This window comes from Protopterus annectens, chromosome 13.part0, assembly GCF_019279795.1.
Source record: "Protopterus annectens isolate FY-2018-M chromosome 13.part0, PAN1.0, whole genome shotgun sequence".
In the NCBI taxonomy this organism is placed as follows: Eukaryota; Metazoa; Chordata; order Ceratodontiformes; family Protopteridae; genus Protopterus; species Protopterus annectens.
The window spans coordinates 1,001,969,932-1,001,994,007 of record NC_056747.1 but is presented as its reverse complement, the minus strand read 5'-3'; the positions used below and the strand labels follow the sequence as shown (position 1 = coordinate 1,001,994,007).

At 39.9% G+C, this 24,076-nt stretch overlaps 1 protein-coding gene across 1 annotated transcript in view; it reads right to left on the bottom strand.

The window, feature by feature from the left end:
- The window catches only part of LOC122788075 (keratin, type I cytoskeletal 15-like), a 121,351-nt gene extending 97,656 nt beyond the window's left edge, over positions 1–23,695 (bottom strand). Inside the window, exon 1 of the mRNA XM_044054999.1 lies at positions 23,039–23,695. Within this exon, the coding sequence (XP_043910934.1) occupies positions 23,039–23,512 (474 nt within the window). The 5' untranslated portion in view covers positions 23,513–23,695. The remainder of the gene's footprint in view (positions 1–23,038) is intronic.
- Positions 23,696–24,076: the final 381 nt, after the last annotated feature.

The window sequence follows — 24,076 nt, the reverse complement described above, 5'->3', positions numbered from 1 at the left end:
GGTTTATATTTAAGCTGGTGAGCTTATCTTTAATGCCCGAGTGGGGTATTGTATCGAAGGCTTTTGCGAGGTCCAGGTAGGCTGTGTGGACCATCTTCCCCTCGTCAATGGCCTTGGTGACTGTTTCAAAGAAATTGACCAGGTTTAAGAGGCAGGATCTGCCCTTAACAAAGCCGAACTGGGGAGGATCCAGTGTCTGTAGGTCCCCAATATCTTTATTTATGAGGTCCATGATGATCCTTTCCATAGCTTTGCAGACCAAGCTAGTCAGGCTTATGGGGCAATAGTTTCCAGGATCCGTTGAGGCACCACCTTTCTGGAGAGGGACCACTGTTGCTGTACGCCACTCTTTGGGTACATATCCTGTAGTAAGGCTGAGATTGAACAGTAGTTTTATGTTTGGGTTTAGCTCTTCTTGGAGTTCATGTAGGACGCAGCCCGGGACACCGTCTGGTCCCATTGATGCTGTGTTTTTTGCTTTGGAGAGGGCGGCTCTTACCTGAGCATCTGAGATGTCTAGGGGGCAGCACTCTGCTGGGATAGATATTTGCCTTTTTGGTGGGGAGGGTGGGGGGTTTGCACTGAACCTGTCAGCTAGGATGTTGGCAATGTCTGTGGGTTCGGTGTATTTTTTGTCATTTTGGACTAATTCTGAGCATATCTGGGAATTCCCACCCAGGTTCCTAACATAACTAAAGAAAGCCTTGTGATTATCCTTAGTGTCCTGTGCAATTTTTCTTTTGAAGCTGGCCTTAGACGATTTTATGAGTGCCCGTAGTTTTTTGCTAATACTGATCAGAGATGCCTTCCCTTTTTGGGATTTTGCTCTATCATGTAGTAGCTTCCTCCTTCTATTGTGTAGTTTGTTTATGACTGGGGTCCACCAGACAGGACGTCTGCCTTTGGAGGATTGGGTCTTGGTTTTATTTGGGATTGCATGATCCATGCATTCCTGAAGGTGTTCATAGAATGCGTTTATAAAGGATTCTGCAGTCTGGGCCGTATTTTCCACAGGCCCGGGGGCTTTGAAGGATTCCACCTCAGTTTTGAGGAGTGTGAAATTTGCTTTAGAGAAGTTTTTCACTGTGGTTTTCTGGGCAGGAGGTGGGGTCGGGATGTGAATATCCAGTGAGATTAGTTTATGGTCTGATCTTACCAGTGAGGGATACACTTCTGGTCTGGAGCATAGAGTCCCCATGTTGGTGATGATCAGGTCCAGTATGTTTTCCCCTCTTGTGGGAGTGGTAACAAGTTGTTCCATAGCATTTGAGTATATAAATTCTAGGAATCTTTGGGCTAGGGTGTTGGAGCTAGAGTAATGCTCCCAGTCTATGTTTGGGTAGTTGAAGTCACCCAATATAATGGTGTATGGAGAGACCTTCATATTTTCCAGTGTTTTCAGGAAGGCCGAGTGGGGTTCCTGGGTTTGGGAGGGTGGTCTGTAGCAGGCTATAAACTGGAAGGCCATTTTACCCACTGTTAGTTGCACATGGATAGTCTCTGATGCTTCGTGCTGTGCCACCAACCTGGAGGTGTGGGTATCTTTGACGAATATTGATACTCCCCCTCCTTTTGTGGTTCAGTCCAAGTTTTGGGGACGAAAAGCATGGTATGAGGTATAACCTGGTAGTGCTGGGGTGCTCTCGGGAGCCTTGAACCAGGTTTCTGTTACTGCACAGATATCGATGTTCTCCATGCTAAGGAGAGTTTCGAGTGCGTGCATCTTGAGGTTTAGACTTCTGGCATTGAGTAGCATTACTCTAAGTTTCTTATCCCTTGTGATACCTATGGAGGTGGGTTTGTCTTTTGAGCCTTGCCTAAAAAAGGCACTATGGGGGTAGCAAGAGCCTTTGCCAATATCCAAAAGCCCAGGGGTGGCAGGTGCAAGCCGTCCTTAGCGAAGCATCGTGGCTTGTCAAGCATGTCATCCCAGGCTGACAGGCATTGGATCCCCTTTGAATGACTCCAATACTTAAGCCAATTGTTGAAATTGATCATCTTGTCTTCATATTGTGGCATCATTCTTGGTGAGAGTAAGATGCTACTCAAGGTCAGGGTCATACTGGCCTGGGCTACATGCTCAGAGAGCTCCTCTATGTTTCTTTTCATGTAGTCCAGGGAGGTACGTCTCAGGCCATTCACACCAGCATGGACAATGACTGAGACATATTTGTACTTGCCTTGGAGTGACCTGAGTGCTTGTGTTATGTGGCGGATCCTAGCGCCCGACAGGCAGCTCACCGTAACTTTCTCCTTGTTCAGCCTGGTGAGCGGGATGTCAGTGTGCCTGATGATAGAGTCACCTATTACAAGTGTATCAGGTGTGTTGTTTAGCCTTAAGGGCTGTGACTGTTTGGCACACTGGCTTTGTGAGGTATGTGCTGCATGTGTTTTGTTTTGGGGTAGCGGTTGCTTGGGTATCTGCTTTGGAGGTCTCTGCTGCTTAGGCAGAATTTTATTTAGAGCCTCCGAGTATGTTTTTGTGTGTTTATGTGTTTGGTTTGCTGTCGTGGTAGGTCTATGTGAGACTGGAATTGTAGTGAGTGTGGTTTCCTTCTCCTCCTGACTGGCTATGCCAGTACTGAGTTGAGAGAGCTTAGCCTCCAGTTTGGCTATATGGTTGCATCTCTCACATGTGTTGGAATTTGTTGGGAGGAGGAGAGGGTTGTCTGAGGCAGTTGTAACATTGCCTCAAGATTCCCAGATTCACCAGCTGGACCAGAGAGGAGATTGACAACTGACCTTTGGACATGCTAGAATAGTATTGGGAATTCCTTTATAATTGAAAAACAGGGCCAATGGGGAACAAGGTACTCAAGGGGAGTTTGTGAGGGTGTAGTGCTTTTAATTTTTTAGTGCTGACTTATATAATTGCTTTAGTGAGCAAGTGCCAGGTAACTTAAATGCAATGTGTTACAGGTAACTTAAATGCAAAAACGACAAACAGTAACTTTCTTTCAAGTGAAACAAGGAAATAAGTACAGTAAGCAATGCAGATATCACTAGGGATCCACAGAAGCGCTGAAAAGCCGCGTTTTAGGTGGAATTAGCATTTCAGGGAAATAACAAGCAAACAAACAACAAGCATACAAACAAAGCTAGATTCAGCAGGCCTGGATCTAGTCTATGCTACAGCAAACAAGGTGTACCAATTTCAGTAAGAAACAGTTCAAATATGCAGGCACTATAAGCCTTTAACCAGAAATTCCCAGCTCAGAAGGGCAGAGTCCAGCCTCTCCTCCCACAAGAGTGCAGACCACGAACCCTCTTAATGTAAAATAACTGGCCTGAAGCCCAAGTGCTTAAACCAGAATTAATACACTTTTAGAATAACAGACACTGAGCCCTCAATCAGCTGTTCCCAACTTAGAAGGATGTAAGCTACCTGTTCTGCCACTACAGTGCAGAAACCAAACCTTCTTAATGTAAAACAACTGGTCTGAAGACCAAGCAGTAATAAATACAAATGAGTACTTCTAAGATTACGCAAAAGCAAAATAAAGTAGGAAGAAACACAAATACAGTAAAAGAAGATACATTTTTTTTTTTTTTTTTTTTTTTTGAGTGAGCAAATGATACCTGCTCACAAATCCTCAGGCATGGACGAGAGGCTGCTAGGCTTCCGACATACCTAGCAATGGCTTGGCTGAGTTAACTTAAGCTGTATTGGGTAGGCTGTCTACTGATCCATGGAATAGGAGATATGTATTAGTATCTAGGACACACACTGGTCCAATAATATTACAAGGATAGATTTAGTGACACTAATATTGTATAAAATATATATATATATATATATATATATATATATATATATATATATATATATATAAATCAAGCGTTTTCATCTCTGACCATTTAGAGACTTCATCACAATAAAAGATCATACAGAAAAACTTCATTAAACACTAAAAAAAAAAAAACATTAAAAATCAGCCAATAAATTTGTAGCATCACTCTAGCATAGTATTTAAAATCTAAGGTTAAAATAACACAAAGAAGTGCAAAGGCAAATGGCGCAGATGAAAAATAAATATATATTATATAACTATCAATGGATATATATATATAAATGTATAAATGTACATATACATCCAAAAACACTTATAATCAGGGCAATTAAAACACATGAACACACAAATATTAACTATTAAAATTACCTTTCCAGTGCCTTTAATTTCAATAAACAAGTTATAGAAAGTGTATCATTAATGCCCGGCCATTGGGTAGCATTTGTTCTTAACTGCCATAAGGCTTCATGTTTTTCTAATTGAAGGGCCCAGGGTCCACCCTCGGATCTAAATCAAAAGCTTCAATAATGGCAAATTTAAAAGAGTGGCCTATGAACTCATTACAATGTTTGGCTAGAGCGTTATCATCCCTCTTAAGTCTAATATCCCTTAAATGTTCGTGGGGAAAGGCCACATTATTGGGTTGAAATTTGGTGGTACCTACAACTCTGTATGTGCAGTGTGGCTTATTGCTGAGAATAGTGAATGGTATCGAGTTTATTTTAGCACTACATTAGTAATAGGTTTGATGTGTACAGAGGTGGGACATGTGGCAGGCAATAAAGACAGATGTCGAAAAAAATATTTTCCTTTATGGGCTGTGCAGTTCTCATAGGTTCATAGGGTTCATAGGAGGTTACTAGGCTAATGGCCCTAGGGACTGTACAAGCCTAGCCATGTTATACCCTTGTTTCCCAACTTACCATGGTTCGATGATCATTATTTGCAAAGCAAGTCAATGATAAGCACTGTCTACCCCCATCCATGAGGAACATAGGTACCATCCCTGGGTTGAATTTACGGTCTCTCATCCAATTGTCTAGGTTGCACTTAAATAGGGTCATTGAGAAGCTCTGCTTCATGTGAATAGGGAGTTTATTCCAGGGGAGCATAAGTATCTTGGAGATATATCTGTCTGTCCAGCACATTCTGGTAATGTCACAGGCTAGGTTGAGATCCCTGGAGTGAGTGACTCTTGTTCCATTTGATTTGCAGATGTGCAACATTTCCATTAGAGCAGGGTCCGATACTGCTCTGTAGGCCAGGCACAAGTCGTCTGTCAGTAGCCTGTAGGATAAACAGTACAGGGACAGGGCTTTCAGTCTTTCTATGTAGGTCATGTATTGGAGGCCCTGAATTTTCTTGGTGAGAAACCTCTGTGGTGTCTCTAGCTGTGGCAGGTATCTGGTGAGGTCCATGCAAAGGCAAAAGGGAGCATTGTTCTCTATTAGTGGTCTGATGGGGGTCGAGTACAGAGGAGTTAGGAGTTATAACACCTTTAATTTTGGATGTGATGCCCTTACTTATGAGATGCACAATACAGAAGGCTTTCTTTACCACTATGGATACATGGTGATCGATGTTTCGGTTGCTATTCACCTGTGTTCCCAAATCTGATACCACTGGGTTTGATCTTGGGGGTGCTGTCAATATTATAATTTGCAGATACTTCCTCAGTGCCAAAGGGGATAATAATGCACTTTTTTGCATTTAATTTTAGTCCATGGCTTTGGCTAAAATAAATTTTATGTGCGTTAGCCCCTTTTGCAATATGTTAACATCGTTGAGGGACTCATTATTACACCCAGTTTACAATCATCAGTGAACTTGGTAAGCCACAGGCTCTATACTTTCACCTGGACTTCCAAGAAATAGATTCCAAACATGAGAGGGCCCAGCACAGATCCCTGCGGTACACCACTGGTAACCGGTCTACTGGCAGAGGTAGAATCCCCAACTTTGACAGTATGCATTCTGCCAGTGAGCCAGTTGGCTACCCATCTACTGATGTATTAATTCCCAGCTTTTAATTTCTCCAAATCTTCTGGGTTTCTAATACCATGATGGGAATGGATCCCATTCCTAAGTATGACTAAAGTTCATGAAATTAGTATTGTTTCGGTCTTCGATGATAGCCAGATGAGCTCTTCGCACCACCTACAATGTGCCCAGTAACGACTCCTTCTGCAAATCATACAGTGTTGCATGTACATTTCTATGTACAATTGTAAATTCCTTTTTATAAGGCCCGTTGCTCCTACTACTATTAGGACTGTGTGGGTATCCTTCCTCCACACTGCTCTCATTTCTGTTTGCAAATCCTGGCATTTTATGACTTTGTGTCTCTCTGTATGCAACACACTGTAATCACTGGGTGTAGCAATTTCAATGATCAATGTTTTTTTGTATTTTTTTCATGGACTACTACATCTGGTTTTCTCACATCTATTTTTGAACAGTTGGTAACTAATGATCCCATGTGAGATAAACTTGATCATTTTCTATAATGCTTTGTGGCTCATGTTTCCAATGTTTTTCAGCTAATTCAATGTTATAATGTTTGCACAATTCCAGATGCAATAGTCTTGTCACATTATTATGCCTTTCAGTATATTGTCCTGCCATTAGTTTAGCACAACCAGCAACAAGATGTGCGACTGTCTCGAATTCTGTTTAACAAAACCTACATTTGCCTGTTTCTCCCACATGTTTAATAGACTTTGTAAACCAACATGCACATAGTCCACTATCTTTTGGCGCCAATATTAACCTTTCATCTTTTTATTTAAATTCACCTCTCCTTAACCATTCCTGTGTTCGATCCTGATCAACACAAGGTTGTTTCAAGAGTTTTCTGTACTTGGATATATATTTATGCATTTTCCATATTTCTTGCCTTCTCTTCTGATCCTTCAACTTGTATTCTATCTTTTGTTTTTTCGTACATTCGGTTGCTGCCTGATTTTTATCTGCTTTTGGTTTGATTTCCATTCCTGCTTCACACCAATATGCTTCTGTTAAACTAAGCAGGGAAATCATCTTAGACTTATTTTCCTCATCTTTTAAAACTTTCACTACTTTTGGGTCTTGTAAGGTCAGCAGATACATATGCAGTCCTATAATTGCAGATCTATACACGTAATCAATTTTGAGTAGGCCCATACCTCCATCAGAATGTAGAATATATAGTCTTGGTATACACTGTTTTTTATAAATGCTTTCATGAGCATAAAGCATTCTTCTTGTTCTCCTGCCCAACTTATCCAACAACTTTTGGGGTCTAATCCCCAGCTGGAAGAGTTTCTCAATGATACCTGAGTGGGGGATTGTGTTGAAGGCCTTGGCTAAGTCAAGATAGTCTGTATTTACTGTTTTGCCTTCATCCAGGGCTTTGGTAACATTCTAAAAAAAGTCCACCAAGTTTAATAAGCATGATCTACCCTTAGGAAAGCCAAACTGGGTCAGGTCAAGAGTTTGATGGTCACCTATGTCCTTGTCGATAAGGTCTGTGATGATTATTTCCATGGCCTTGCAAATAAGGCTGGTTAAGCTTATCAGTCTATAGTTCCCATGGTCAATTGATGGACCCCCCTTTGTGCATGGGGATTACTGTTGCTGTTCTCCACTCTGCTGGAATAAAGCCAGTGCTCAGGTTGTGGTTAAAGAGAGTGCCACATGGTTCTGCTACATCTTGATTTAGATTGTTTAGTAAGCAGCCTGGGATGTTGTCTGATTCCAAAGAGGCTGTGTTTTTGGCCTTGGAGAGTGCGGATATGGCCTACTCTTTTGAGATACTAGGTAGAGTACTGGTGTCAGGTATGGTTTGGGGTATGGCTGGTGGGGACAGGGGGGGGGGGGCGAAGTTTGCACCAAATCAGTCACCTAGCAGGTTGGCAATTTCCTCAGGTTCACTATGACTGGTACCATCCATTATAAGTTCAGCACATAGCCGGACATTCCGTTTTAGATTTCAGACATAGCTAAAGAGTGCCTTATGAACATCCTTGGCTAGGAATGCTAATTTAGCATAATAACTAGCTTTAGAGGACTTTACAAGATATCTGATTTGCTTGCTCAAGCTGTGGAAGGTATTCTTCCTCTGCTGAGTATGATCCCTCTTGTACTTGGATATCAGTTTCTTTCTTTTGTTATATAACTTATTTATATTTGATATCCACCAGGGTGGCTTGTTTTTTTTTTTTTTTTTGGAAGGACATGGTTTTGATCCAGCCAGGTACAGCCAAGTCTATATGTTATTTAGGTGGTTATGCAGGGCTTTTGTATACTCCTCTGAGTATGAGTCATTGTTAGCTGTATTAGCAGGGGTTGAGACTTTTTATACCATTGTTTAGCAGGTTGTAAGTTGCTTCAGAGAAAATTCATTTTTTTTGCTCTGTGGGAGTGTCAAGGTCTGAGCATTATTTCAAACAAGACAGATTTATGGTCTCATCTTACCAGGAATGGCAACACACAGGGGTAGTGCAGTGACCCCCCCCAATGTTGGTGAGTACTACATCTAGGACATTTCAGCCCCTTGTGGGGGTTGCAGACTGTTTCTGGGCATTTGTATTGACGAAGTCCAGGACCCTCAGGATGAGTTTGGTTGTGCTTGTGCATGTCACCCAATCGATGGAGGGATAGTTGAAATCTCCCATGACCAAAGTGCTTGGCTGTATAGTGAGTGACTCCACCAAGTCCGAATAGGCAGTCTGCTTCTCTTGGTTCAAGGTGGGGGACCTGTATCTAGCAATGATGTGGTACGGTGTTTTGTCTATAGTTAGTTTGACCATGCTTAGCTCAAAGGAATTGTACTGTTTAACCAGTCTCAAGGTGTGGGGTCTGAATGTGTGGAAGGCATTGTAGCCTTGCAAAGCCAGGGTGCTCTCTGTGGCCTTGAACCAAGTCTCAGTGACTGCACAGATGTCTGCATCTTCCAAGGTGAGGAGTACTTCCGGGAGTAAAGTTTCCCATTTAGGCTGCTAGCATTAAGCATAACCTTGAGTTAGTCTCAAGTGGATTTTTTAAATTCAGAATTTTTGTTATTTTGACATTGCCTAAAAAAGGCACTAAGAGGGAAGCAAGCATCTTTGCTAGCATCCAAAAGCTTAGAGAAGACAGATGAAGACCATCTCTGGCAAAGCAGAGTAGTCTGTCAACCATGTCTTCACAGGTTGATAGGTACTGGATTCCCCTAGATTGACTCTAGAAGGCAAGCCAATAGTTGAAGTCAATCATTTTTTGTCTATATTGTGGCATCATCATGGGTAAAGGTAGAATGCTGCTTAGGGCTAGGGACATGATCTGAGAGTTCACACGTGTCTCTCTTCATATAGTCCACAGAGGTACATTTCAAGTTATTCACCCCATGTACTATAACCGAGTTATAATGGTAATTGTGGTTGATTGACTTGAGTGTGTGCGTGATTTGATGGATTGTGGCACCTGATAGGAAGCTGACCATGAACTTCTCCTTATTCATCCTGTTGGGGGGGCATCTGTGTGTCTCATTATGGAGTCACCTATGACCAGGATATGTGGTTTTGAGGTGTTTTGCCTTAGGGGCTTACTTTCTGAGACACTGCAGTGTGTGTGTCATCATGTGTAGTGGCTTCTATTTGCTTTGCAGTGTGTGTAAGTGTTTTGCGTTCGGGAGGTCTCTGATCATTTGGTAGGCTTCTACTGAGTACTTCCATGTATATTGGTTTATGTGTTGTAACCTTGTTTAGTGTGAGAGGTGATGTGTGTGTGTGTGTTGACAATCTGTTTGATGTCCAGTTTGTTATGCGAGAGAATTGATTCCAAATTTGTAGTGTAATTACATCTCTCACATATTGTATTTGTTTGTTTTAGGAGTAAGTGGTTGTCAGTATACATGAAGCAAAAACTACATTGCCTCTGGATACCCATGCCAATCTTGCTGGACAGAGAAATGGTTGGAAACTGACCATTCACTATGGCAGATTTTTACCGTAACTACTATTGTTGGAGTGGGCTAGTTTGACCAGATTTTGCTCTACGATTAACAAAGGGGACTTATTCTACTGAAGGCTAGGGTGAAAAAACTATGGCAATGCTCCTCAATGTGCAACTGAGTTGTCCACAATACAGCAGAGAAACCTTGGAAGGTTAAACTAACAGATGTCTAGGGGAAAATTGTCTGTCAAGGCATTTGCATCTGTACAGGGCAATGCTAAACTACCAATGGGAAGGCACACACTGAGCTTTCCTCCAGTAATCTGTAACTCAGACAAGGCTCAGAGAACACACTTCTGCCACAAGGGTGCAGACACGACCCTCCTAATGTAAGATGGCTGGAATAGTGCTTAAGTGTTATAATACAGTCTAGATTCAACAGATCAGAAGCTAGTCTATGCTATGTACTAGATGCTTAAAGCAACTTTTTTCATAGTTTTTCCTTGTCTGCATAAGCACTTCTGTAACACCAACAAGAATATTTCTCCCAACAACCTCTTCATTAGTTTATCCATGCATGTACAAGCACTTCTCTGATACCAAGTGAATCATTTCGTCCAAGACCCTGTCACAAGTATGTTCATGTCTGCACAAGCACTTCACTGACACCACATTAAAGATTTCCCCAATGACTCCTACCATAGTTTATCCATGTATGCACAGGTGCTTCACTGACATCAGATTAAATATTTCTGCCAAGGTCCTTATACAAGGTCTTCACTGACTCATATTGAAGCATTTCCTCCAACAGTCCCTTCAGTACTCTGTCCATGTATACCCAAGCATGTCACTGTCACCAAATTAAATATTTTCCTCAGAGAGCCCTACAATAGTTTGTCCTTCTCTGCACAAGCATTTCTGTGACACCAAATGGAATATTCTCCAAATACTCCCTTCAGTAGATTGTTCATGTGTGCACTAACACTTCACTGACACCAAATGAAAGATTCCCTTCTGACCCCAGCAGTAGTTTGTCTATGTATGCCCAAACACTTTGCTGATGCCAAATGCAACATTTCCCCAAATGATCCCTTCAGTAGTTCATCCATGTATGCACAAATACTTCCTTGATATCAAAAGAAACATTTCTGCCAAGGATCCCTACCACAAGTTCTTCACTGACACCAAATGAAGCATTTGTCCCAACAATGACTTCAATAGTTTGTCAATGTATTCCCAAGTGTTTCACTGATACCAAATAGAATATTCCCCCAAATAATCCTTTCCGTAAATTTTCCATGTTTGCACTATCACTTCACTAATAGCAAATGAAACATTTCTCCCAACAACCCTTTCAGTAGTATGTCCATGTGTGCACAAGGACTCCGCTGACACCAAATGAAACACTTCCTCCAGTGACCCTTTCAGTTCTGTGTGCATGTCTGCTCAAGTACTTCACTGATGCCAAATGAAAGAGTTCCCCAATGACCCCTTCAATAGTTTATCCATGAATGCCCAAGCACTTCACTGATATTAAATTAAACATTTCCCCAATGACCCTTTCAGTTTTATGTCCATCTCTGCATGACCACTTCACTCACATCAAATGAAACATCTCCCCAAAGACTGCTTCAGTAGTTTGTTCATGTATACACAAATACTTCACAGACAGCAAATGAAAGATTTCCCCTATGACCCCTATCATAGTTTGTCCGTGTAGGCACTAGCACTTCACTGACACTACATGCAACATTTATCCCAATGACCCCTTCAGTAGTTTGTCCATGTATGTCCAAGCACTTGTCTGACACCAAATGAATCATTTCACCCAAGACCCTTTCAATAGTTTGCCCATGCATGCCCAAACACTTCACTGCCACCAAATGAAACTTTTTCCATAATGTCTCCTTCAATAGTTTGTCCCTGTCTGCACAAGCACTTTTACTGAGACTAAGTGTGACATTTTTCCCAACGACCTCAGAAAGAGTTAGTTCATGCATGCCCAAGCACTTCACAGATACCAAATGAAACATTTCCTCCAGTAACCCTTTCAATACTATGTCCATGTTTGCATAAGCATTTCTGACACCAAATGAAATATTTCCCCAATAATCCCTTCAGTATTGTCCATGTATGCCCAAGCACTTTACTAACATGGAATGAAACATTCCATACATGCATGTGTTCTTTGATTTATCTTTCTGATTGTAATAAATTATATTCCTTCTATACTACTGCAGCACTTGTTAGAGTGTGCTTTAAATTTGTAGTTTTGAACATTTTTCCAGTAAGCAAGGAGCCAATACTCTCAAAACAGCCCATTCCAGAACATTTCAACAATAAAAGGCCACTCAAACTTCTGTCATTACAATCCACCAGTTATCGGGCAATATGCACAATCTCTGGAGAAGTAAAAGCCATCTGAATAATTTCACCTTACAGATATCTGAAACTAATGAAGATGTTGCTGCTGGCAAATGACCTTATATTTTATGTGTGCATCATCTACAAATTCAGTGTCTGCTGCTCTTAAATAAATTGCCTATGTTGCATTAAAATAAATAAATCGATAAGCTGGCAGTACTGCAATAGGGAATGCAGGACAAGCTGATAACAGGTTTACAGTGACTAAGTATCTCATCCAAAGGATGACACATTCAGGTGTGCACTACCCCCCACCCTTCAAGTACAACACAGTATGATCAATCCAGCTATATGGTGTGGGAGTAGAGTCCACAGTCTTCTGCATCAAAAATAAGTATGCTACCTGTTGTGCTAACACTGCTTCCAAATACTCTAGCACAAACAGTGACAACCATTTCCTGAACAAAACAGTTACACACTGAAAACAGACTTAGCATGAGCAACAGTAAACTTCTTTTCCCTTGTAGCTCACAATTCTTTCAAAATGCACTGAAGCTCACAATTGCTTGAAAATACACTAAAGCTCACAATTCCCTGAAAATGAAATGAAACTCATAATTTTTGAGTTGTATGGTAGTTGGTGTAGAGGATTTGGGCTCTTGTCTCCTATAATTGGGGTGCAGGGTTTAAGCCTGACTAAAATAAATAACCTATCTCCAACTAGTTCATTTTACACACACACACACACACACACACACACACACACACACACACACACACACACACACTACCAATGGAATTCTCATCTGTCTTGTATTCCACAGAATGTCTTGCGTGTTTAAATTCTGCATGCGAAAATGAAGCAACAAGTCTAGTTATGTGTTACAGGTAGATTTTGGAATTCATTATTGAGTGGTGGCATAGAAGATGAAGGTCATCAAAGGAAAGAATGGATGATCTAAAGGAGGTCACCATTTGTGCTATAATTTGGGTGTGTAGGGTATGAAAAACCCTTATTTGGGCAGTTTAAGTAAATATACTATAAATATGTTTCTGCTGTATGTGAAAGGTTTTAGACAGTTTAGTTAGTTAGTTAGTTAGTTAGTTAGTTAGTTAGTTAGTTAGTTAGTCAGTCAGTCCTGCTCAGGTCAATATGGCCACATTTTTTTTGCAAAGAGAAAACAGGAAAATAACTGACTGATGAGACAAAACTATAAAAAAACAATTCAATGTTATTAAGGCTCTTTATGTGATTATTGCCTGTTCATTCATTTTCTGTTTATTTGTTTTACTTTTGCCAGGTACCATTAAGCATTGTGGTTGTTCCAGGGAGTAAACCTGTGATATTTTTTATGCTACTCTACAACAACATATACTGTGTGCATTAGTGTGTATTAATATTGCATTTCCACCTTATTATTATTTTACCATTTAATTGGTTTTATAACAGTACCAGAACACCAGAAGATTATCGCCTAACATTCCTTATCCTTCTGGCATGTTAAGAATTCAGTGGTAAGAGTAATTGTAGGAGTAATAAGTAATAAAAAGCAATAAGAGAAGGCACAGAACAGGTTCATCAAGAAATGGAAAGATTATACATTTAGGGCAAAAGCAGACACTCACCTTATGTGATAAATTACATCTTATGTAGATGTTAAACAAAACACTAACTTTACCCATGTATAAAAAAGCAGAATAAGCCTTTAAAAGTTGAAAATGTTATCCTTGTGCTATCTTTACAAGAATTTTGCCACATTTTAATATGAATCTGTTGATACAGAAAATGTATTACAACATGCCATTCAGATTAGTATATTATATAAAAATATTATTGAGTTCTTTTCAAGTTATAAAGCAATCTGGTTTTCTAGGCAAGCTTTGACAGAGATACCCTTTTGATGTAACCTGCTGTTAAACACTTGTCAGACATTAAAATTAAAATTATTTAAATTGTATAACACTTGAAATAAGCCAAATAAAAAAAAAATAATGAAAAGTTAGTTCAAAGAAAAATGAAGGAGTGTCTGAAAAGTCCAGGAGTTAAACATGGCAAATTCTGTAAAATGCTTTATTTTATTTATTTATTTATTTATTTATTTTACATTTGTTGACCGGGCTAGTCCAACTGGATGCATGTCCATTTTCAGTGGAGGCCCGGGGAGAAAAGCTCCAAGGTCATAGTTAGATTAACAAAAACATTGTTATTGTTACACAAGATAATATACTGATTAATACATTTACAATAATAAGCCTATGACAAGTGAGTACAAATAAATACACTGATGCTTACAGACCAAATACGAGAAAGCAAGAAATATTAAATGATTTAACAAGGTACAGATTAGAACAGCCAGACAAAGAGGACAAGAATAGGGTGTTCTTTGGTTTTTGGGTTAGGCAGAGGCTTAAGAGAGGCCTAGGTACGACTGGGGCAATAGCTTGTTAGTCTGGAGAGGAACAAGGGCATAACCATTTGGAGTTCAAGTATGCTCTAAGATGTAATTTAAATTGGTGCTGAGAGGGCATAAGTCTTAGGTTGTTTGGTAGTGCATTCCAGGATTTGCCAATGGAATTGGCATATAGTGCATCACCACCGGCATTGTTCGATTTAATGGTCCTTACTTGAAGACTTTTGGAAGACCTGAGAGGAGTTAAGGTTGGAGTACTGGGTAAGCATTCTGTTCAGTGAGGGAGTATTACCTGGATGGTTAATAATTTTAAACGCCTCAGAAAGCTGGTTGAATTTGAGTAAATTGGACAGTTCCAGCCATTCAAGAGACCTTAAATTTAGGCAGTGATGAGTGCGATAAGGCGTTCCTGTTATGAATCTGGCTATGTGATTATAGGTAGTTGTTAGCTTATTAAGTTCTTTCTTGTTTAGGAAGGAGAATATTGGGGAGGCATAGAGGAGGGTGGAGAGTAGGTGAGTTCGGGCAATAGTCAGTTTGGTGTGCGGAGTTAAGAAGGTCTTTATTCTATACATCGACCCAAGTTTTCTGTTAACCGATTTAATAGTTAAGTTTACATGTATATCAAATTTAAGTTTATGGTCTATGGTCACCCCTAGCAGTTTGGTATTGGATACAGGGTAGATAATGGTCCCATTGTTGGAGGACACATGGAAGGTGGAATTGTTGGTGTTGAGGGGTTCTATAGTTTGAGCAGACACTGAGGTGGGGAAAAAGAGAAGTAATTTGGTTTTGGCCGGGTTAAGTAAGAGTTTAAGTTCCAAGAACCATTTTTCGACAGCAGAGAAGCAGATTTGGGTTGAGGTTTGGAGTTTGGCGAGGGATTCTTCAGAGCAGATTAGTGTAGAGTCATCTGCATATTGAATACAGGTGGCTTTGGGAATAGTTGAGTGTAGGCCATTTATGAATATGGAGAAAAGAAGGGGACCAAGGATAGATCCTTGGGGGACACCAATATTAGTTGGGAGTAGGTCTGATAGGTTGTTTTGCCACTGGACTGCCTGTTTTCTACTAGAGAGATAGGCATTAAACCAGCTTATGGTTAGTTTACTAAGATGTAATGTTTCCAGTGCCTGAAGCAGTAGTTGGTGGTTGACCATATCGAAGGCTTTCGACAGATCTAGAAAGAGCGCAGAGGATATTAGTTTATTGTTGCGATTGTGGTTGATTGAGTCTACAAAGGAAAGAAGAGCAGTGGTTGTGCTGTGATGGGGGAAGCCATGTTGGGTATTTGATAGGAGGTTGTTATGAGTGAGGTAGGTAATGAGTTGTTTATGGACACAGCGTTCCATAATTTTGGCTAAGGGAGACAGTATGGCTATGGGCCTATAGTTAGAGGTTTCAGTGGAAGGCCCTCCTTTGTGGAGGGGGATGATATAAGAGATTTTCCAGATAGAGGGAATAGATGCTTCAGATATGGTCCGGTTGATCAAGATTGATACCGGGTAGGCTATGGCATCAGATGCTATTTGTACGTATTTGGCAGGGAGCTGATCAGCCGCGAGGGTGGTTGGTTTCAATTTTTTCAAGAGGGTGCGAATGAAGGAGGTGGAGATGGGTTGTAGGTTAAAGGTCATTTGGGTAGTATTTGTAATTGGAGTTGGCACTGAGGGAGGCGAGGGAAGCTTGCTGGCAAGGGACTGGATGGTCTCAATGAAAAAAGAATTAAAGGAATTGGCTATTTTTGCTGGGTCATTGTCAATGAGTTTGTCGGGGGTGGGGGTAGTAGACTTACCAGGATGAAGTAAGCTGTTAAAACCTGCCCAGAATTTTTTAGGATTATACTGATGTTTGTCTTGGAGGTGACAAAAATATTGTTTTTTATCAGATTTAACAGCTTTTTTGGTAGAATTTCTTAGCTGAAGGAACTTGATGCGGTCTAAAGGGGTTTTTGTGGTTCTCCACTTTTTCCAGGCCTGGTCTCTAATTCTAATTTTGGATTTAGTTTCTTGTGTTAGCCAGGGTGCTATACATTCTTTAGTTCTCGTAAGTCGATTAGGAGCATGGGAATTAAGTATCTTGAGGAAAGTGTTGTTAAAGTATGAGACACTTTCGTCTAAGGATAGGGTTTTTAGGATGTGCCAGTTACAAGCCTTGAGATCAGCTAGGAATTGGTCAGGGACAAAATTTTTGGTAAACCTTACTAATCTAGTTATGGGGGGAGTCTTATTTGAACATTTGTGTTTTATAATGAAGGTAGCAAGGTGGTCACTAAGGTCATTGGGCAGGGTCCCTGTGGTATAGCTATTTGAATTCCTATTAGTGAGAATCCAGTCAATTATACTCTCCTTTTGCTGTGCATGTCCAATTCTAGTGGGAGAAAGAATATTTTGCGAAAAACCATGTAAGTTAATAGGGAGTGGATTTGATTGGGCCGAGTAGAGAGACCAGTCTATATTGACATCACCTAATATTATTGTTTCTTGTGGATAGTTATTAGCAAGCCAACTAAGGGTTTGTTCAAGATTTTCTACATTTTTGCCTGGTGGTAGGTATGTTACTATGAGATTAATACTTTTATGTCTGTTTAGGGATATCTTAAGAGCAATCAGTTCCAGGTTTGGAACTTTTGGGGGTTGCAGTGAATTCGTTGTGATGCTCAAGGAGTTCTTGAACATCACAGCTATTCCGCCACCCTTTTTGGTTGTACGATCCGCCCTGATGATGTTATATCCAGGAGGGATAATTTCCTCATCCTTGGTGCTTGGTTTGAGCCAAGTTTCTGATAAACACATTATGTCCGGGGAGTGGATATCAAGCATAGCATGTAAGCTGTGTACTTTATTGTTAATACTTCTAATATTGAGATGGAGCAAAAAAAGGGAGTCCGCAGGTCTGCTAGTTGCATGGTGGAGGTTAGGGTCTGGGCCACTAAGAGGGCCTGGGTTAGGGTGGATGTCTCCGTCATTAGTGATGGATTTTTTCAAATAATCTAGTATTTTTTGTAGTCTAATTAGTAGTTTAAGCTGTTCTCTAAATGTGGATACTTTGGGGTACCTAAGCATGTAGTGTGTACTTTTAGGGATGAGGTGAGTAGTAGGGTAGGGGGAAGGGGGGATAAGAGTAGTGGTAGATTGGGAATACAAGGAGGTCTGACCCTTAGGAAGGTAGATACTAGTTAGGGCTTGTGCTTCATAGGCTGTTAAGAGATACGGTAAAATGAGGAGTAAAAGAACTAGGGGGAGGGTGGTAAATGAGGTTTTGTCCATGGTGAGGCTGAGATCTCAGCGTCAATAGGGCTAGGGGCGATACCTAGTCAGCAGGAGGCTAGAGGTAGTAGTAGGGTGAGATAGATGGAGAAAGTTCGGTAGGTGGGCGGGTTAGGTTTGGTGGTGGGGAGTGGCAGAGAGATGGGGGGGAGTGGACTGTTCTGATTGGGTGGTGGAAATGGGGATGGGCTTGATGACCAAATAAATGTAGAGGTAGTGGGGGCGGGTGGGAATAGGGGGCAGGAGGGAGCGGAGCAAGCCAGAGCGAGGGCTTAAGCTGAGCGGGACTACACCACAGGATTTCCCTGGGTCTTAGAGGAAGCCAGTTTTAATGGTAGCTTCCTAAGTACTGTTTTTGTTCATTTACTTTTGTTTCTTTTCTGTTGATATTAATGAAGAAGGAACCTGTGCTCAGTATATTTAATTCAATTCAGCCTGGTATCTTAATTGCTGTACAAGGTGCTTGGGAAAGTACAGTGAAGGGGTAGATATTTATTTACCCTGAGTCTCTTTATGGGGATAAACGTTGCTTGTGCGTTCGCACTGGTGGGGTCCTGAGGGTCCTGTGTGCCACTCGGTAGGCAACTAGAATTGGGGCTACCTAAGATGGAGGCAATAGAAAGAGAAAGATTTGCACAGTGTTTAGTGTAGGAACAGACAGTATTTCACAATGCAGTATCCAGCAGTAATTTCTTTCTTATTGGCATCTCATGTATCCTCCACTAAGCACTCTGTTTATCTGATGATACACAAGTTAAAAATGGCTAACATTAGATATTTGCTGTATGAAATGCTTTATGACTAGCTAGAAATAGAGGTTACAATCATCGACCAGAAAAATAGGACTAGCAAGCAATGACTTTCAATTGCAGCATTTGGCAACAGAGGTTAAATAAAACGCTGTTATCTGGTTTTACACAGTCGCTAAAGCACAGTCGCATCCAGAGCTAACATTTAAATCAACTTCCAAAATAACTTCAGAGAAAACGCTAATGTGCTTTTACTTATACCACATACTTTGTTTGGCAGCAAGGGTCAAATTAAACACTGTTATCAGGTTTTACACAGTCGCTAAAGCACAATCGCATCCAGATCTATCATTTAAGTCCATTTCTAAAGTAGCAGCAGGGAAAACGCTAATGTGCTTTTACTTTTACTATATACTGTGTTACAAGAACGCCAAGTTTCATTTATACAGTGCATACAATTTCATTTATACAGTGCATACAATTTCCAGAGTGCAGAGGAAATTACTTCTGGAATTTTAGTATGTATGTTTAGAAATAAAAACATATTTCAACATAATGTCTTTTGCTTATCTATATGGTCCTGGATGATGAAAATGCTAAGACGTGCTGATATGCTGGAACGCTGTAGCAGGGGCTGCAAGTATGCAGTTGACAAACTCTGCAAGGAGGGCCATATCCATCCATCCACAACCCCTTTTTCTCACTTTTGCACATGGGGTCAGGGTGTCACTTCAACAGTGACAATCATCTAGATCCAAGGTTTATACTGCTGAGTGGCTATCCCTGCTACAGTAGTTCTTCCACACCACACACTTAAACCTTTTGCCAAATTAGTGTGTCCAGTCCACTTACTGCATATCTTTGGAATGTGGGAGTAAAACGAAGCAGCCAGAGGGAACCCACATAAACACAGGGAGGATATGCATACTCCACAGAGATGGTACCATAGCCAAGATTCAAACCAGGGATCATCTTGCTGTGAGATAACGATACTATCAGCTGTGTCACTGTGCTACCCCTCAATCACTCTCCTTTGTTGACAATTCCTTGTAGTACCTGCTGAATATTACTTGTCATGATGGAGAACAACACCAAAAACACAGGTGCAAGACCCTTCACTGAATACCTAATAGCTTTTTACTGCACAAAACAAAACGCAGTTAAAATGTTCTCTAGCTTTTGATTAACTGTATTTTGTTGAAATGCCCCCTTTCTACCCACAATTTTTACATATCGGCATATCTAGGCATGCATGTTAAGGAATGGGGTATGACATGGGTGGGGCATGTAAAGTTTAATGATAAAAGACGAAAATGCTTTTGCATAACAGAATAAAAGTTGATTTGCCCCCAGCTGGCACAGTTAGAAGCTGTTAAGCCATGTCATAGGTGTTTGATGAAGGTTAGGATTTAGGGAAGCATTCTGTCCTGATATGTGGATCTAGTGGTTGAAAGAGGTTGGCTTCTAAATGATAGGTTGGATATATGGTAGAGTAAAGTACAGTGAGAGATGCGTACAGACTCTTACATGTCAACTGCATAAACTGAGAAGCTGGCAAGCACACACACACACACACACACACACACACACACACACACACACACACACACACACACACACACACACACACACACACACACACACACACACACACACACACATACACACACGCACATGCACACACATGCACACACACACACACACACACACACACACACGCAAACACACACACACACACACACACACACACACACACACACACATGCACACACACAAAACAAAAAAAACAAGCAATAAATTCTGCACATTATTCAATGCAATCTGATAGGATCAAAATCTTCTAAAATACTACAAGCTGAAAACCATGCAAATAAGATAGTTTAAGATACTTTTGTCATATTTTCACTTGCCCAGAAAGCACTGTGGTTCCAAAAGTAAAAAGTTCACATGTATTCTACCTGTACATTTCTGCTATCTGTAAATATGAGATGACATTTTGCAAAATCAGTTTTAACCCAAAATTAATTTGTTGTTGGAAGATGAAATACTATACTACATTTCTGAAATGTTTGTATTTACAGAAATGATATGCATAACCACAAAATTATTTGTATATGACAGTATCAGATAAACAATATTATGCTGTCATATTTAGTTATGTTTTCTCTTTTATTTTGTAAATTGAATTATAAAAACAATGTTGCCATGGGTGGGAAACCTAATTGCTTGTAAATACCAGTATGTCCATTTCTATGAATTCTTAGAAAAGATGATGTCACTGTGTTACATTTCAAAACATATATGTGCTGAATTTGCTTAGTCAGAGAGTACTGAAATTTTTGTTTCATAAAGAAAGTGTATACCAAACTCTTTAAAGACTAATTAATGAGGTAATGTGAAATGTTGACATCCTGAAGACACAAGCATAAATTTTAACAGCAGTCAGTGTTATGTAAAGAAGGCATTTGGCACATAAAGGCTGAAAGAGTTAACAAATGATGCAATAATGTTCCAGGTATTCAACCTTTACATCACCGATTGTGTGCTTGCATTGTATAGCACACATTTCAGGGAGCTTTGAAGAGAGAAGTTCACAAACAGGAGAGACATTGAAGTTGGGAAAGTCTTTCACACACATGGTGACCCTGAAAGTATAATATCTGAGGGAGGTGTGATTCATAAACATACTCCATCAGCATACACTGAAGCCAAGGAAGTGTTTCAGGTAACTAAGAATATGGTAATCATGGAAGGCTGACCTATGAAGGAGGTGTAATAAAGCCAGACAAGTCTTAGGTAACAGGGCATGCAGTAACCTTGAAAGGATGACATCTGAGGAAGGTATGATGAGTTAATATACTCCATCAACACAGACAACAAATCTATGGAAGTCCTTCAGGTAAATGCATATATGGCAACCTCAAAATAATGAATTATGTTTAATAGATTAATCAGTCTGTAACAAAACATAATGCTTTAAGCTTCTTTTAGAATTATATAACACATCCTAAATAGAACTGTAAGCACTGAGCTTTTTAAATTGCTGCCAAACGTATAGAAGATATTTTTCCCATGCTTTTACATCTACTTGCAACACCTATGATATAGAATTTTGGAACACAGCTCCAGGCTAGATGTCAGCACAACAAAAACCCTATACGTGTGTGCATATATTTGTCTGTATTTTACAAATATATATCTGCGTGTGTGTGTGTGTGTGTGTGTGTGTGTTTTGTGTGTGGGTGTGTCTGTATATATATATATATATATATATATATATATATATATATATATATATATATATGTGTGTGTGTGTGTGTGTGTGTGTGTGTGTGTGTGTGTGTGTGTCTATACATATATTTCTGTGATGTCTGTGTGCTTGCTATATCCATATACATACATACACATAGATACAACAGGAAAGCATCTACTAAGCAATTGCAAGATATACCCAGGAGCACAGGGCTGATTAAGTGTCTTGCTTTCATTCAGGTGGTACTGAAGTGGATGTTGATTCAGGTGGTACTGAAGTGGATGTAGAAAGAATCAAACCTGTGACTGCATATTTATTGAGAACAGTCTTGTCACTGATGCAGATTAACAGCTCAGTTTTCTGTCAGCATGCTGTCATAACTTGTGCTATCATGTTTTCATTACAATTTTGTGGAGTACTGCATTATATTTCATGATATTATCAGACTTAATCTTTTTTTTTTTTTTGATTACTTTTCATTCTCATATTTCATAAAAATATATTTTATCAGGTAGAAGCTTTGTGCTTATTAATAAATAAATACTATACTATCATCTCAGGGAAACTGAAATTACATGTAAACATAAGATTTGGCACATAGAATAACATGTTAGAAAATAATGGGATATCAGAAGCAGAATGCAACATCAAACAACAGTGACTTATAGCTTAAAAATAATTAATCTAAAATGCCTTTTTCCTGGGGCAATACACTGTTACAACTGGTGGAGCATTTTTTGTGAATATCCATAAAAATGCAGATGACTCCGTTATGTGATAGATATACATCAGAAAGAGTATCAGAGATGCTCATTTTAGCATTTTGTCATAACACAGAGGTGTGGGGACAGCTGTTATATGCACACCTAACTGTTAATGTATTTGTTGTCTGCATGCTTTTATGGCTATTGAGAGTAGCTAGGAAATTATCATATTTTGTTATATTAGCCTTACTTCTATTTAATTATTTAACTGGACAATTGCTATGTGTAGTCGAAATAATTCTTATTCCAAAGTAGTCCACCCTTTCCAAATAACTCATCAATGTGTTTCTGAGGATGGAAGGTTTGAAAGAATTATTACCTAGCAATCATGAATCCTCTAAAATAAAGATGCTATTTTTTTCTTGTTGTATCTTCTCCCTTTTGGAAAGAATTGCTGTATTTCCTTTTGAATGTTGTTTTACATCAAGGTAAATAGTCATGAAAACAAACAAACAACAATAAAAAACAACTAAAATAAAAAAAATCATGCAGTTTCTGAATGAGTGTCAAGAAAATGTTCTTACCTTATTTTGAAGTTCTAGTATTTCATTCTCTAAAGGGCTGTAGTCACGACCATGGTGTCCCCCATCTCCTCCTATCTGCTGACTATACCACTCTCTGATCTTCAGCTCAAGATCATTGTTTTCAGCCTCCAGACTGCGCACACTTTTTAAATATATGGCAAGACGGTCATTCAGGCCCTGCATGGTGTGTTTCTCATTTGCACCAAAAAATAATTCCCCACCAGGTACAGATGAACCAAAACTTGCACCAAAGCCACCACCACCACCAAAGCCAATACCACTACCACCTAAGCCAGTACCACCACCAAAGCCAGTACCGGCACCCAAACCAGCATCGCTAATGGAAAAGCTGGAGTTGCCTCCAGAACTGGCTCTGTATCCTCCACTGGTTGCAGCAGCTAAGGGTCTCATTGTCGACATCTGCATTCTACCCCCAGCATTATGCATGCTGAATGCTTTTCGTCCAGCAATCATTTTGGTGGTAGAGAAGATAACGTACAAGTATTTCTAGAGCTGCAGTGCAACTGATATGGAGGCTGTAGTGAGAAAAGGCTAGCTTATCATTTATAAAGGTAAGGCGAGGGGTGTTACTTTTACTGCATTTAGTATCCATTGGACAACCTTTGTGAGGTACACCTGGCAGCTCCCTGACTCTTTCTTCATAATTGCTCAAGTTAATCAAGAAGAAGGTATGAATTCTTCAAATTATGAAAGTAGCCTTTGGGTGTTTGCTAGAGTAAGGTAACAAAGGGGTGTGGTATTGTTTGCACTTCAGAAATGTAATGTTCTCTGAATAACATCGAAAGCAGTAGACCGTATAACACACAGAACAACTACTACTTGCCAAATACTTTCTTTGCATACAGAAAGCAAGACTGAAATTTATCCTTTTTTTTCATGAGGAAGTAATTTCTGCTATTATAGGTTTCTATGAAATATTTGTTTTCATTGCTAATGCTGTCTTCCAAAATTTATATTAACCTAGATAGTGTTTCTCCCAAATTGCAGCTTTAACAAATTAATATCATTTCAACTGCC